The sequence below is a fragment of the Mastigoproctus giganteus genome, chromosome 2 (assembly GCF_048544385.1).
Source record: "Mastigoproctus giganteus isolate SK-2022 chromosome 2, ASM4854438v1, whole genome shotgun sequence".
NCBI lineage: Eukaryota > Metazoa > Arthropoda > Arachnida > Uropygi > Thelyphonidae > Mastigoproctus > Mastigoproctus giganteus.
This window is the reverse complement of record NC_143576.1, coordinates 84,428,590-84,446,274: the sequence shown is the minus strand read 5'-3', so window position 1 is coordinate 84,446,274 and position 17,685 is coordinate 84,428,590. Positions and strand designations below refer to the sequence as shown.

At 38.0% G+C, this 17,685-nt stretch overlaps 1 protein-coding gene across 1 annotated transcript in view; it reads right to left on the bottom strand.

Moving 5' to 3' along the window:
* LOC150089381 (cytosolic carboxypeptidase 1-like) overlaps positions 1–17,685 on the bottom strand; it is a 669,910-nt gene that overhangs the window by 319,592 nt on the left and 332,633 nt on the right. The window contains exon 11 of the mRNA XM_090389963.1: positions 13,807–13,883. Coding sequence (XP_090246089.1) covers positions 13,807–13,883 — 77 coding nt within the window. The remainder of the gene's footprint in view (positions 1–13,806; positions 13,884–17,685) is intronic.

Here is a 17,685-nt window from a genome sequence, read left to right as displayed (position 1 = left end):
GCCGCTGTGTTTCCTAATGCATAAGAGTTAGCTCTGGCATTGAGTTGGGCAGCTGAGAGCTTGATGGGTTCCTATTTTAATTCCTTTGAGGGCATCTGCTACTCTTCAAACTTTCATAGACACCCATCAAAATGCTGAGTTGCCGTCTAATTTCTTCTCACTCTCTGCATCTAGTACACACAAAAACATTCTCCTTGGCTAGATCACGTCCTGTTCGAGCAAAGTCTGCAAACATTTTACAAGTTGCACATTTTTTTGGATGTGATGCGTTGGAAAAATGCACTCATTGGTCCTTCCCCGAGCCAAAGCACTCCCGCTACTTTTTGCATGTTGCTTTGCTGCTCCAGTCTCGGGCATGATTTCCATTTAAATACAATGTGATTAATTATGATACGATGTGAACAATGAAAATTAAATAAGGTTAATAAATTTAATATTAATTGACTATACTATACTTGAATATATACAATACTATACTAAGCTAATGCAGTGATACGTATTCCGCTATATTTTTACGTTATACCTTAGCTATCAAGATATCGAGATATCTTTTGGAATTGCTAATAGTTCCTGTGCCATGTTTTGAATTATTTCTTCAGTAGTTCCAAATCTGTGACCTTTCAAGAGGGGCTTTAAGCTTGGCAAACAAAACAAATCACAGGATACTAAATTCGATGAATATGGTAGTGGAAGACCACATTGCAGGAGGGCCTCACAAAAAATTCTTGAATGAAAAACACCAAGTGGTTAGGGAATTGTCATGATGCAAATGATAATTCCCTGTGGCCTAGTTTTTTGCCAGCATCCCTTAATTTTTGTAAATTTGTTTTGCAGTATTCCTGTTTCACTATTTGCCTGTGTGGAACAAATTCATAAAAATGAAAAATTCCCTGTAAATCAAAAAAAATAAATAAATAAATAAAATAAGATAAGTATAATCTTCACACTTGATTAAGATAGTCTTGCTTTTTTTTTGGTTGTTGGAGAAGACAGAGTCTTCCACTGAGAGGACTGGGACTTTGTATCCAAACCACAGCCATACACCCAAGATTTGTCATCAGTAAATGGAAGAAACAAATTGTGGATTAGCAGCAGCAGCAGTTTGATGACGATCCTGACATATAAGAACTAAACTCTTTATATGATCATCAGTGAGGATGCAAGACACAAACCTACTTATATGAGGACATGAGGAACAGGGTTCACACACTCCAAGAAATTTAAAAGAGGAACCTATTGAGCAACCAGCCACCCAAAAAAAATAACTGGATACTATACTAGTGTATCACACAACACAACGAAATCCTCCATGGGAAGTAGTTACTGTTGGTGACTCAATCATCAGGAAAAGAGGAAATATATTTTGGAAAAAGGATAAATGGAATTGGGCCAACAGTTGACACTGAAGAGCAGATATCATCTTTTAAGGGGAGAAAAGATTATACTATTGTACATGCTGGTTCCAATGATATTAAGAGTAGGAGATCTCAGGATTTACTTAAGAGGTACAGGGCAATGTTTAGAAAAAGTCATGAGCTCGGATTAAATTTGAAGGTGTCCAACTGCAATTCTAACTAGACACAATAGGAGAGAGTACATCATGCATTCAATTAGTCTGTTATATTAAATTGAATGTCTAGGCATTAATTGATTAAATGAATGCCTAGACATTCAATTTGGCCCTGGAAAGACTGTGCAAAGCTTGTAGGGCAGAATTTTTCTAAGGTCAGTGCTTGTTAACAAGAAATACTGTTTTTACAGAGATAGGATACACTTAAATAGAAGGATGCAAGAATATTTGCTTATGCTATCAAGGCAGTGTTAGATTAATAAGGAAAACAGCTGGCTTCAGAGGTGGGAGGTGGGGCACACAATACTAATAGATCAACAGCAGTTACAAGCAGAGACAAAAGTGATTACTGTTTACTGCTTTCATTGGGACATGCAGTAGCCAGGAAAACAAGGTTTCAGACATCATAAGGCCTGCTGAGGTGGGGGGTTACTCATGGGACAGTGAGTTACTAAGAACATGGGCAGTGTTAGGGTTAGTAAGAACAGGAACAGGTTCATGGATACTTGTGTGTACTAGGGGCCTTTGAAAAGTTTGTATCCTGAGTATGAATGGTTTACTTGAGAAGTCTAGTAACATATTACTTTTCAACAAAGTCCCCTTTGGAGCAATTACACTTTTGCCATCGATACTGCAATGTGTTGATTCCAGCTGCAAAGCAAGTTTTCTCTTGGGCCTCCAGAAATGCATCCACTACAGCAATAACATCGCTGTTGGTGGGAAAATGGATGCCAATTAGGAATTTTTTCATATTAGGAAATACATGAAAGTCCAACAGTACAAGATATGGTGAATATGGGAAGATGGAACAAGATTTTGAAGCTGCACTTATGCAGTGCAGCCATGGAAATGACAGATGAGCAGGTGTGATGCCCTGGTGGAACAAGACTCCTTTGCTGAGTTTTCCTCAGAATTTATTTTTGATGTTTTCATGAAATGCTTCAAAAGGTCTTTGCAATAAGTGCCTGTGACTGTCTGGCCTTCTGAAGGGAATCCACTAGCAACACTTCATCAACATCACAAAAAACCAATGCCATTCACCTTGCCAGCAGAAGGAATCAACTTGGCTGTCTTTGGAGGGGGGGGGGGAGAGAAGAGATGTGTTTTCACTGTTTGAACCACTCCTTTGCCTCTGGCTGAAAGTGGTGGACTCGTGTCTAATCCATAGCCACAAACCTTGCAAGGAAATTTTAGCATTAGCATTAGTAGAGGCATATGATGCAAGAAAGCAAGCTTATACAGTATCAGCCAAAAAAAAAAAAAAAAAAAAACACTTCTCATTTCACCCATCCATTCATTCCAAATGGTTGTCCAGTTCTGAGTTCTGCTTTGAATTTATTTAAGCTATCAACTTCCGCAATGACAGATGGAAGTTTTGTTCCAGCAATCAACTACCCACTGGCTAAAGGAAAATTTCCACACATCTATTCGACAACTGTCGTTCCTCAGTTTGAATCTATGCCCCCTCAGGTTTGTAATCTGAGCAAGAGTAAGAATCCCATCAGCACTGAGCCTGCTCAATCCATTCAAGGCCTTATACACCTCAATCAGATTGCTTCCCAGGTGCCTAGTCTCCAGACACTGCAATTTTCAGAACTTAAGCCTTTCTTCGCAAGAGCACTCCTTTGTTCCCCTCACCAGTCTTGTTGCCCTTCTCTGTACTCATTCCAGCAACTCTACATTCTTCCTAAAATGAGGAATTCAGACCTGTACACAGTACTCAAGGTGTGGCCTGACCACTGCCTTATACCAGGGGGATAATCACCTCCTTATCGCTGCTCACAAAATTCCTGTATATCATTGATAAGACCCCATGACCGACTCTGGCAGCCTGTCTGCACTGCTCAGAAAACTTCATATCTGACTGCACAATTACCCCCAGGTCTCTTTCATTCCCCACTACACTGGGTGTAACACCCCCCCCCATTGGTACATTTCTCTGGGGTTACTGCTACACATATGCAGTACTTTGCATTTGTCAATGTTAAACTTCAGCTGCCTCTTCTCAGCCCATCTGCCCAACTTTTCTAGATCCTGTTACAGCAACATACTGTCATTACTGTTATTAACAACTCCCACAACCTTTGTATCATCTGCAAACTTTGATATTAAACTTTATATACCTTCATCAATATCATTGATAAATATACAAAACAACAGGCAGGGTTACCATAACAAGCTGTTTATGAGTGGCCATATTTTTGACATCTAAAACACCTCAGTGGGTTTGGAATGTAAATCCTCACTGGGCAGTTTAAGCAGCCTGCCTTGATGGAAAGGAACTTGGACGCCATGGGAGTGTTGAATGCTAGGATGACAACTAGGGTAGGGATGAGATTCCCATCCTTTTGCATCAATATTCTCTTGACAGCCATCAATTTGCATCAATATTCTCTTGAAATTTGCTGTATCTGCTTGAAAATGAATGAAAATATTCACTAAACTTGACAACTGTGTCTTTGATCTGTTGTCAACAACTTTGGGGACATTATGCTGACATCTTTTCAGAGAGTTCTAGAAATTCTATTATTATAGATGTTCTGATGAGATGCCAGAGATGCTGGAAATGTTCCAAACTTTCAATTGTCAATCACGCATCACCAGATAATTCACACTGTCAACAACTTCTGGTGTGATGGATGTTGTAGATCTTCCATAGTGTGGGTCATCTTCCAGGTTCTCCCTCCCTCATTTAAATTCTGCCACCCACTTTTTAACCACAGAATAGAAAGGGACATCCTCTCTCAATGTTGTATCCATATCCACATGAACTGCCTTTGGCATTAGTCTCTTTTTCTGAATACTGGATGACTGCATGGTGATTGATTTTGTCCATCTTTCCTCATTCATACAACTTTGTTGCCTTCAAGACCTGTAATTAAAAAAAGACTACTGAAATTGCATATAAGGTGAGTTACTATTTGAAGTGTTATACATTAAGTACAGAAATTTTTAACACTGTACCATTACCCTTTCATACTCAGGTCACAAACTTTTAAAATCAACCCCCCCCCCCTCTTGCACAAATGCTAGGAGTACAAATAATGAATTTGATAATTTTGATATACTGGTTAGGTCATCAAAAGCATACACTTTAGGGCTATCGAAGCTAGTGCTATTCAGATATGCAGGATGCAAAATTAGAATGTGATGTATAAAGACTCTTGGTAAAGTAGCACTTAGAATTTAAAGCAATGAACCCAGTTGATGTGGATGGCCAGTGCAACGTTGACTCAGTTTACTGCACTGGAAAAAAATAACAGTAGGAGTGCATTATAGGCCACAGAACTATGATAAGTGTAACAAACAATTATTCAAACAAATAGAGGTGGACCAGTAGAATGTCTGGCTTTAACTTACCAGATACTAACTGGATGATCACAGTTGTGGGATGATCACAGTAGCAAGATTTTTGAGGATTTCTATTATTATTATTATTATTAGCTATATGGTGCAAGGAAGCCTAAGGCTTATGCTGCACCAGCAAAAAAAAAAAAAATTCCTGAGCCACCCTGAGAGAGAGAGAGAGAGAGAGAGAGAGAGACAAAAGGGAATCACCAAGAAAGAGAAGAATGATGATATCCAGCTCAGGACCCTGGGTGTGCCATGCCCATACTCACCAGATGTGAGCCCCTGGGATGATTGTTTTCTACAGTAGCATGTTAGACAAGCAACAAGAGAAAGCAAAACTCTTGATATGATAACCACCAGTGACTTCTCATGTTGTTGTTTGTGGTTTTATGGCACAAAAATTGCTTTGGCTATATTGTGCCTGTTCAAGTTTTGCTTTTTATCGGCATATTAGATGCAGTTGGCAAGATTTATTAGGTGGAAGAAAGTAAAGAGTTCATTTACATCTGATTGTTCTCCAAGAATAAGTTGAAGAGTTAATGGTTCACGTGCATGTGATTTGAATGCAGACTGGCAGGCTATTTGGTATCGTGGGCACTTTATGATTACGTGCTTTACTGTGAGTTGGGAATGACACCGAGAGCACTGTGGAGGATTATCTTTCATTAGGAGGTTTGTTATTTATTTGGCTTTTAGGCACATTAGCAACTAAGGCCATATTGCTCCAGGGATATGCGGTGGTCATTCCCTGACCTTTCCGCATCCTCTGTATTTGGTGGTCACGGGCTCGAACCCTGGTCTAATCAAGAAGCGTGTGCTACGCACTGCTGCTCCTCCACCTGGCTACTTCATTAGGAGGTAAGAGTGAGTTAAATGTATATGGCCGATACGAAGCTTGTTTGTTTGTTAGTTATTTGGTTTTTAGGAGCATTAGCAACTAAGGCCATATTGCTCCGGGAATATGCGGTAGTCATTCCCTGACCTTTCCGCATCCTCTGTATTTGGTGGCGACGGGCTCGAACCCCGGTCTAATCAAGAAGCGTGTGCTACGCACTGCTGCTCCTTCCCACCTGGCTACGGAGGCGCCCCGATACGAAGCTGGGCGAGGATAACTTCTTCATGCCTGTTCCAGCATTTCTGTTTGATTTGATATAATTTGTTGCTTGTTTGGGATTGCCAGGCTTGTCCATATGTTTTCAGAGAGTTTTTGAATGACTTGGGTAAAGTCATTGAAAGTCATTTGGGACTTTATACACAAGAGAATATTCATTTAATGGATGTTTATCAACTTGGTCAGCATGCTCATTGCCCAGTATTCCAGAATGTCAAGGAATCCAAGTGAACTGAACACTTCACTTGGATTCCTTGTCCAAGTGAAGTGTTCATTCCTTGTCCAAGTTGACTGAACACTGTCCTGAGGTGAGATAAGCAAGTCAGACTTTTTCTCAGATACGGATGATTAGGATGATTTTCTAACTGTAAGACATTTATTGCACTTAATGAGTCGGTAAAAATTATACTTTTTGCAAGGGAAATTTTGTCAATGTGATCTAGTGCGAGACATGGAACAATTCTGCACTATATAGTGCATTCTATGGGAAGAGACAGAAATTATGTTGTTTGGCAGGACCACTGCTGCACCTGTGTGTGTGTGTGTCCATTTTGTAGCCATCAGTGTACATATGATACACATGAAAGTAGTCAGAGAATTCCTCTGCATAAGCAGAATGTAGTTGTTTCTTATGTTTTTGTGGAATGGTGATTTGCTTCCATTTTGTGAGATCCATGTCGCAGTTAACTGAACTGATATTCCATAGTGGAAAGGACGTGGAATTATCTTGATAGATTTTATCTACACTTAAGTTCCATTGTGAAATCATCCTTTTAATCTGATTCCTGCTGGAAACTTGTCATGCATTAAGAAAATCTAGATAAAAGAACCACTTGGTGGCAATGAGCACAGTTTATTGAAGTAGGAACTACTTAAGGATGTAACTACTGTCAATGATTAAGGAAATGGATTTTTCTTTCATAGAGGTAATTACAGTGATTGTAGATAATTTTTAAATTCCTTTTAGTGGGACCAACCAATCATCGTTACCAAATGGAAATTCTAATGGGAATAGGAATCAGGGAAATAATCTTAGAAGCTACTACTAAGCTTTTTATACCAACTAAGAGATATTATTAAAGGTTTAGACCTAAACGGATGTCAGCTAAACTGATGAGACTAGTGGCAGAAAAAACAAATGCATGGGATGATTATAAATTATCAGAAGACACAGTAACCTACTGTAAATACAAACTAACCTGCAATCGAGACAACAAAGCTAAGTTAGATTATGAGAAGTGTTCTGCTAAAAATGAAAAGAAAAGTAGCAAAGAATTCTTTGTTTATGTTATCACTAAAAGGAAAGGAAAGCAATGAACCATACCATACTGACCCACTAGATATGAATGACACAACTACTGATGATCCTGTTCAGGTTACTGACAAGCTAAAAAATATTTTGCATTTACATTCACTTGCACAGAAGTTTACAGTAATAAGAATACTAGAAGTACACCAACTTATAACCATTAAAGAACTTTAATTTTCCCCCCTCATAAACTGCCCCAAGAAACAATTTATAATAGACTTTGAATATGGTCTCCGCAACGTTCCGCAAAAAAGACTTATTGGTTCAGCAGGTTAATCAGGTAATCAATAACTCTAAAACTCTTCGGGTACCCAGACTTAATATGAATGAAATTACAGCATTGCGTAGTCTTAGAGGGAACAAAGATATTGTTATCCAAAAAGCAGATAAAGGGGACACTGTAGTTATTATGGATAAAACGGACTATTTTAGAAAATTGGACTCTATCATAATGGACAGTTCTACTTACAGGGTGATAGACCGGTCTGTATTCATAAATTTAGTAAACCAATACAACAAAACTCTAACGGCATATCACAAAAGTAATTTTATTTCCATGGTCCAATTAAAAGAGCTGAAAGCGAGGACATACAATATTCCTGTACTTTTCGGACAGGTTGAACTTCACAAACCCGGTTTTCCCGTACGCCCAATTGTATCATACAAAAATTCAGTGTTTTCACACTTAGCTGCTCACTTATACAACATCATTAAACCATTTAAACCATTTTGGCATAAAAAATTATGACACTTTATTTAATAGTATTAAAGATATTACGCTTGGCATTCATGATAAATTATTTTCATTAGATGTTACGTCTCTGTCTCTGTACACCAATATAAATGTGGACTATGCTCTCGATGTAATTTAAGAACTGTTAAACAAAGATTCTATTGCGATAAATCACACTAAATTACCCAAAAAAGAAATTTTTAAATTAATCAAACTTCTTCTTGAAGCAAACTATTTTGCATTTAAAGAGACTATATACAAACAGGTTTTCAGTTTACCGATGGGTCTGAACCTGAGCAGTCTTATAGTGGAAATCTATCTTGCCAATATCGAGGATGTTCATTTAACACCATTTCTTCCCCGCATTACTTACTATGGGAGATATATTGATGATATACTTGTCATAGCAGATCACAACACCACTCAAGACATTCTATGGGTACTCAATAATATTCACACGAGATTACATTATACACTGGAGGAGAAACAGATAGAAAAAAAATCCCTAAACTTCTTAAATTTCACCCTCACACGCAACATGCAAAAAATCCAAGTTACCATTTACCGAAAACCCACCAATTCAGGGATGTACCTGCATTACCGAAGTTATCATCCATTCACATATAAGAGATCTATTATATTCAACCAGTTTTTCAATGCTTACAAATATTCCACGTCTGAACCCACCATACACTCAGAAATTGTTACACTGACCGATAGGTTTTTAAATAGAGGCTATCCTCACTCTGTTATAAATCAAATCAGGTTGAAGGCTAAAAATAAAACATTAAATATGATACCCATTCATAATACCAATAAAACACATTTTATTTCCATACCGTACATTGAACAATGGTACAGGCAGCTTAATAAACTCTTTAGAAATACTGAATTCAAAATAATAGCCAGGCCCATGCAGAAGTTCCATAATATATTAAAAAATCACACAATTCTTCCTTCTTGCTCGGCACAGGTAAATGATCTTGCGTACAAGATTTCGTGTAGTCAGTGTGATTCATTGTATGAGGGTTCCACTCATTGCATGTTAGAGTTACATGCTGCTTCTGTCTGCACGTAGTGCGCAAATGTGTCAAAATTGGCATTTCATGCCAACTCCAATGAGGGTCACGTTTTCCTATTCAATGAAGTGGTAATTTTAAATATACAACACAATTACATTAAATTATTGATTGCTGAAACGCTTGAAATGAAACTACACGAAAATTCTATCAATGTGCGACGGCCGCATCTAATATCAGATTTTTGGTCTTTTTTTATGGGAATAAAAAATTTTTGGTTGATTGCCGTGTTCACAGGATGGGAATAACACTTTGTGATATTCCCATCCTGTGAACACGGCAATCAACCGAAAAGCGTGGTCTGCTTAAGGAAGGGAAACAGCTGTGCATTTCGTTTAATTTGAGTATTCATCCAAATTGTAACTTTTAATCCGTTTAATTTTAAATAGTTTTTAATCTTTTTAATTGTGATTTTAATCTTTTTAATTGTGATTTTAATTAGTGATTTTAATTATTTATTACCAGAACCAGTTTTAACTAATTATTATGACACAATGTCTTCTCGCACTCATGGTCTTGCTGCTGTGGTTTGATGTGTTTCGGGGTTGGGTTGGGGCTCTCGGCTTTCAATTCCGTTGTGTATCGGATTTGGTCGTATCTCTATGAGTGAGGGAATTCATTAATTCGTTTTTTTCACTTTTTTCATCTTATTTTATTCGTCACATATGAGAGAGAATTCACTGGAAGCATTGCACAAAAAATTGAGGTAATCTCTTACTTTTTTAATATAGTTACACAGAACTTACAGAATGGATTTGTAAGTGAAGATGTCTGACCAATCTGTTTAATTAGTATGATGCAGTAACAAAAAAACTGGATATGCAAAAAATAATTTTGACATCATATACTTAAATATCAGAAAAGCTTTTGATACTGTTCCAAATGAAAGACTGCTGTAAAAACTGGAGTCATGTGGCATTAGAGGCAAGCTATTGCTATGGATAAAGGGATTGGTTGAGTGGGAGAAGACAAAGGGCAGATAACAATAGGCACTGCTCTTCTTGGATTACTGTTATCAGTGGGGGTCTCTCAGATTTTTCAGTACTGGGTCTATTGTTGTTTTCAATATTTATTAATGATACTGATGAAGGCATATCAGGCTTAATGTCTAAGTTTGCAGATGATACTAAAGTTCACAGTAGAGTAAATGACAGTAATCAATGTATGCTACTACAACAAGATCAAATCTAAAAAAATTACACTGATGGGCTGAGAAGTGGAAATTGAAGTTTAACACTGACAAATGCAAGGTACTACATATGGGTAGCAGTAATCCCAAAATAACACTCCAACTGTGTGGTACCACGTGAAGTTCTCTGAGCAGTGAGTCTCTGGCTGCTAGGACAGCGCATGGAGTTTTGTCAGTGTTATATTGGAATTTTGGCAACAGGGATAAGGAGGAATAAGGCAATGGAAAATCCACATCTTTGGTGAAGAGAAGAGCGACAATAGAGGAAAACGTACTCTTACCTAAAAGGACTTCACTTGTGCAAATTGCAGCATCTTGTAAATAGGCACCTGCAAGGGTATCTGATCTGCCTTAGGTGTTTAAACCTTTGAATGGATTGAGTAATCCAAATATTGATGCCGCCTTACCCTTGCTCCAACAAGAGACACATAATGGGCATAAATTTAAACTGAAGAACAATGGTTGCAGGATTAATGTGTAGAAATTTCCTTTCGGCCAAACAGTAAATGACTGTTAGAACTAAAAAAAAAAAAAAAAACTAGATAAAACTAAAGTTTAATCTAATCTTGTGGAAGTGGGTAGTTTGAATAAATTCAAAGAAAAACTAGGGATTATTATTATAGAGATTGATGGACAGGAAATGTGAGAAGTGTGTTTTTCTTGTTTGTTTTATTTATTATTTTTTTTTTAGCCAATGCTGTATAAGGTTCTTCTTTGCATTATTTGCCAATACTATTACTAAGATTCAAAGCATTTACTTAAACCATTTTACATAACTGAATAGTCATTACACATTAATTTATATTTTAAATATGTTTATTATAAAGTTTTTATGCTAATACTGCCATTCATAATTTTGCCAACTGCAAGGATCAATTAATCTGCAAACACAATGATAAAATATCAATACTCCGGGTTGTAAATGCTCGCTCTTCTTAATTATTTCAATATCTATATTAACTGAATACAGGATATTACCACAAACAAATTTTAGAAAGAACAAGTTTTAACTAATCTTAAGTCAAATTCAAGAATAATACTAGATTTATAGCTGAAACCTTATTCCTATTCAACTATATTTTTTTAAAAATTCAATAACAAACTTTAACACTGTGAATTTGTTACATTACATTAGGCCACACTAATTTATCATCACAAGAGTAAAAAGCTTATTTTGATTAGTGTGAAAGACCTCTAGTAGAATTAGGATCAATTTTGTTTCAGGCTTTCCAAGCTATGTACCACTCACATTAAAAATATGCAAGTTTCTTTTTAAGTAACTCACCTCATTATCTGTTAGGTTTAATAATCATAAAAAGTAAAGGTAAAAGAATTTTAAAACTCACGAGTTGTAAGTGTTCCATCCTAAAATGCATTCCAGTCAAAGCATGATTGTTTCTTAAACCTAAATAAAACTGATTATAACCAGATGTCATCATTAAATAAATTAAGTTTTAATTTATTTAATGACAAAATCTGGAAGGTGTCACTTTCTTAAAGATAATTAATCTTGTAGCAATAAGAAAAACTACTTGTTTTTGAGATTTAACTAATTTGCAATGGTTATTTTTTGGCAAGTGAAAAATGGCAACTGAAAATTAGTTACAGCTTGAAAAGAAATATTTTTTCTTATTCCTACAAGATGAATCATCTTCACAGAAGTGACTCCCTTTTATAATTCATCATTAAGTAAATTAAGTTCAGGTTATATGGTTTTAATTAGGTTTAAAAAAATAATCATGCTTTAAATGGAATGCATTTCAGGATGAATAGGGCAGTTTTTTAAACAAACCTTCAATCTCACAAGTTTTAAAATTCTTTAATTTATATTTTTTATGATCAATTAAGTGAGATAATTAAAAAGAAATTCATGCTCTTTTTAATATTAAATTAGTAATACAGTTGGGCTATAAATAATGTCAGTAGTACTAGCCACCATTGGGCTATAAATAATGTCAGTAGTACTAGCCACCATTGGGCTATAAATAATGTCGGTAGTACTATACAGGGTGTTTCAGTTAAACGTTTCAGAACTTCTAAGAGGGGTAGGGTACATCCTGACAACTCGAAATCATATAGCAATATGGGGTCGGAAATGCTTTCCTGAAGCGGTGTTGTACACAAAAGCACCATAAAGAAAAGAGATCGTGAGTGAGAAATCGTTTTAATAATACATGAAAAGAAGCAAAAGGTACATGGATTAAAGTAAGTGTTCGAAGTTTCTTCCACGGGCTACAATGCACGCCTCACATCTCCGACGCATGGACATCCGAAAATTCTGGAATACTCCAGGCGAATTTCGAATTTCTTCGGCAGCTACTGCGATTCTTGCAACCAGCTCCTCAGCATTGTCAACAGGGGTGTCATAAACTAGCGATTTCATATGACCCCAGAAATAAAAATCAAGACATGATAGGTCGGGTGACCGAGCAGGCCAACGCACGGGACCACCACGTCCGATCCACTGTTGACCAAATGTGACATCCAGGTAGTTACGAACATCTCCGCTATAATGGGCAGGGGCTCCATCGTGTTGGAACCACATTGTCTGTTGCGTCGATGCAGAAATCTGTTCATCTCTCAAAAGTTGTGGCAATACTTGCTGCAGAAAGATCAAGTAGACCGGTTAGACGACACGGTAACAGGTAAGGTCCGATGAGGTGATCTCCCATAATACCGGCTCATACATTGACCGAAAATCGAATCTGTGCTACACGACATCGTATTGCATGCGGGTTCTCGACCGCCCAGATATGGTCGCTATGCGTGTTGAAAATTCCTTCCCTTGTGAAGGATGCCTCATCGGAAAACAACACTTCAGCAGGAAAAATGGGATTTGTAGCACATTTTCGAAGGTACCACTGTGCGAAACCAATACGAGGTTGAAGAAACTTCGAACACTTACTTTAATCCATGTACCTTTTGCTTCTTTTCATGTATTATTAAAACGATTTCTCACTTACGGTCTCTTTTCTTTATGGTGCTTCTGTGTACAACACCACTTCAGGAAAGCATTTCCGACCCCACATTGCTATATGATTTCGAGTTGTCAGGATGTACCCTACCCCTCTTAGAAGTTCTGAAACGTTTAACTGAAACACCCTGTATATAACTTCATAATTACCAAAAAAAAAAAGAAAAAAAAAAAAAAGGTTTCTGGTAGTTGTTTTCCTTGCAATCCATCAAGAATTTGGCTCAATTCTTTTGATCAGATTGTTTCAAAAACCAATGGCAAGCAGTGATGCTGATTATAAAATGCTGCATGACATTTTCATCTAGACAAAGGTGGAATCACATGAATGCCGCTGTTGTCAGCAAGAATGGTGTATGTGGTGCTACCAACTCTGCTACCCATGGATTATATGTCAACAGAAATAGCTGGGATTAATTTGATTAAAAACAATTTATTTTAGTTATTAAATATTAAAATAATGGAAACATCCTGAGAAAAGCAATTTATTTACCTCATCAGAATCAGTACTCTCATCAGATGCCACTGAAGAAAGACCATCTCTTTCATCTGTAATAAAGCCATTTTCACCTGTAAAGAGTTAAAAGTAAGCACTTACAAAAAATTAAATTTCTTAATTTTTTTTTTAATACCTGTGTTTTTTAAAGATTAAAAAACTGGCACTTGTGATGAAACTATACATGCATTCAAAATGATGCATGTTCTGCATGAACACAGGATGAATCTAGACAGACATGTCTAAAATGTGGCATGTAACACGAAACTACATGGGCATTTCTGTCAGTCTCAAATGAATTTCATCCAGATCACTCCACATCTATTAAAAATGACATCACAAATAAGAAAGTCATTGGGTAATCCATCCAATTTTAGCAGTATCTAAATACACTGTAAACTCCATATTACACAGATTGATATAATGCAGAATCGTTTAAAATGCTGTCAGAGGTAAGATCACAATTCCATCACCCCCTTCTTTTTCACATGCTTCAAATTTAATCAATTTGCGATTTGTTCCAGTGCATTTACTGGTTTGGTGAGCATTTATAGTTGATTTTTTACAGGCCTCATGGAGCGATTAGCACAATTGCTATCTGTAAACACAATGTCCTACAAATAAACTTTACATTACCACTTTTAATTTCTTTTGTTGTTTCAGTAGTGAATGTTTTGTTTGCCTTTGTATTAAACAAATACAACTCAGGCTGGAGGTGTCCGTGGCTAATTTATAAAGACAGTCAAATAATAATTCTCTTTTCTTTTTTGTCTTTATTTTATTTTACTTTATTTTTATTTTTGTCTTTATTTTATTTTAATTTTTGTCTTTATTTTATTTTACTTTATTTTTGTCTTTATTTTATTTTAATTTTTGTCTTTATTTTATTTTACTTTATTTCTCTTTATTGATTGTTCAGTTGTTGCATATAAACTCAAAGCTGTCCTAAAAAGTTGAACAATGGTAAAGTTTACATGTGCTGTTTGGAAATTGGACATAAGCTTACTCTACATAACGTTAGTGTATGTTTTCAAAATTTGGTTTCTTTTCTTTCCTTTTCTTTTTAATAAAAAAACTAATGTCCATGGAAAGTTCTCAAAAGAAAAAATGATAAACATGGTCAGTTCAAGAAAAGATAGCTGCACTGAACTTACTAAAATGGGAAAGCATGCAAGTGGAGGTGTCTCAACACACAAGTGTGGGGGAATTCACTCTCAGAGGATGGATTAAAAGATGAAGAGGCTTAAGACAGCAAGCAACAGCCCACTGGATAAGACTGTGTTCACACAGTTCATGGAAGAAAGCGCAGAAAACTTATAACAGGTGGAATTATCAGGTGAAATTATCTGGAGTCAAGCTGAAAAACTGAAGAAACTTAGACAACTAGTAAGTGTAAGTGTAAGTGTTTTTAGGGTCAAGCGGCACCTGGGGTTCCCCCCATCTCCGCGTAGTTTACGTTGTGGTGTATTACAGTACACTGTAAATGCCAGAGATTTAAAAGTGTATGGATCTTGGATCGTGTAATGTCGTGTACCGTTGTTCTTCTGGCCATTTAGCCGCTGGACCCCTGTTGGGATCCAACGTTGCCCCACTTACGCCCCATGGAGGCAGGCCAGGAACTCCGTAGACTTAGTTTACTCTGGCAGGTCCTGCCGCTTAGTTTCCTGAGATTTCGGCGGCTAGGACCAAAAAAAAAAAAAAAACTTTGGGTGGCATATTCCAATGGTCATCAAGAAAATAAAATAAAGTGATTTTTATTATTTGCGTTGACGTGGGGATATTATCGCTTTAATTTTTTAGGCCGAATGCTGGGCGTATGGCGGTTTTGATGTATTAATTTTGATGTGTGGGACTTCGCTAGCGTGAAGATAGAGGGGAAGGAGGCAGAAGACTGGGGGGAAAAGGCAGAAGTATGGAGCCAATAGAGAAGGCGGCCCCAGTTTCAGTGGGGCATGCCCATGCCCCACCAGAGAGGAAACAGGGGATGGCGAGAAGGGGGGACCGTGTGGCCATCCCCTCCTCCCGGGGAGTTAGGAATTATAGGTGAAGAGGGCTAGAGTGCCCTCTTCAGGTCTCCAATATGGCCTTTGTCTCACATCTCTCTTCATTGTCACTCATGGGGCAAGCTGCATCCTTGTGTTCCTCTTTCATTGGTTCAGCATCCTTCTCTGATGCATATTCCAATGGTCATCGATCATTGGTTGATATCCCCGTCCTTAGTTTCCCGTATTCCTTGGTGTCCATATTTGGTTTCATTACTCCTGTTGGCCTTGGTGGATGGCTATTTGTAGTTTTCTTCTGGAGAAGACGTCCTGGGCAAAGCGACTAAAGGCCGCAAATTCTTCTGGTGTGTCCAGGAGATGATGTTCCTGGGTGTTAGGGATGTATTTAATTTTCGTGATCATTTGACATCTGATGTCTTCGTATATTTCACACTGATGCATAACGTGATGCCATGTTTCTAGTTCGCCGCAGAGACAGTGTGATTCCTTGATTATGCCCATGGCATTTAATTTGGCCTTGAAAGGCCCGTGGCCGGTGAGTAGAAAAGTAGTGTTTAGGCCTGGGTACAGCCATGCGGGAGCCTTGGGATACAGCTTGGTTACTTGGGGAATAAATTTTTTTGTTACCGCTCCTTTTTCTCCGTCTGTCCATCTTCTCTGCCAAATTTGTACAAGGTGGTCCACTATTTTTTGTTTCTCGTTTTTCCTGTTATTGGTGATATCAATGGTAAGACTGTTGTAGGTGGTTTGGGTTCCTTTGGCTAGTAGATACATAAGTCCGCAGCGGGTTACCTCTAAATCCAAGGGTAGGGTCCCCGCAAGGACCTGTAGGGCACTCGTACTAACCGTGTTACATGCTCTTGTTATTGTTAATAATATGTTGCGTTGGATCGTGCCCAGTATCCTTTTATTCACTGCTGTTTCTGCTTTCTTGTACCATATGGGAGATCCATATGTTATTATCGGGATGAAGATGGCTTTATAATACAGGGACAGGGTTCTCCTGTTTAGCCCCCAGTCCCTGCGTGTAACTCTGGCAACGAGCGCTGTGTATTTCCGCAGTTTCTCTTTTAGATAGATTAGGTGCGGTTTAAATGATAAGTTCTGATCGATGATCAGTCCCAGATATTTAATTTGCGTTGACAGTTTGATTGTTTGTCCTGCCAGCTTGATTTGTGGTGGTCTTCTAAGGTTTAACCTCCCTCTCAATAGTACTGAGTTCGTCTTCGTTGGCGAGATTGTTAAGGTGTGTAGTTTTGCCCAGTTCTGCAAGGTTTCAAGGGCTTGGTTTCCAAGCGTTTCAAGGTTCTGTCTGGAATCCGCTGCGACCGTCAGTACGAGGCCGTCTGCGAAGGCCTGGGCCTCCACCTCCCCGAGGTCCATGGTGAGGAACTCGTCAAACACTATATTCCACAGGAGCGGCCCCAGGACAGATCCCTGAGGGCAGCCCCTGCGGACCGGCCAGGTCAACTTCTTGTAGGGCGTTATTACTTGGACGTTTCTGTCCGAGAGATAAGTTTTGATGCTCCTGTACAAATTGCTTGGTGTTCTCGCTGCCCTGAGCCTGCAAAGGACGCTCGGCCACCAGAGGGTGTCGAACGCCCCAGCAAAGTCGACGGCTATGACAAGGAAATATTTCCTGGTACACTGCATCGCTTTGGTGATTAGGCCTTGGACGGCATCTATGGTCGAAGATCCCGATTTGAAGCCGTATTGCTTGGGTGAATTCAGGTTTGCCTCATTATAGTGGTTGTGGATCCTTTTATGTAATAATCTTTCGTAAAGCTTGCTTAGTGTCGACAATAAGGCTATGGGTCTATATGAATTGGGATTTTCCTGGTGTCTGTTTCGATTTTTGAGGATCAGTTTTAGA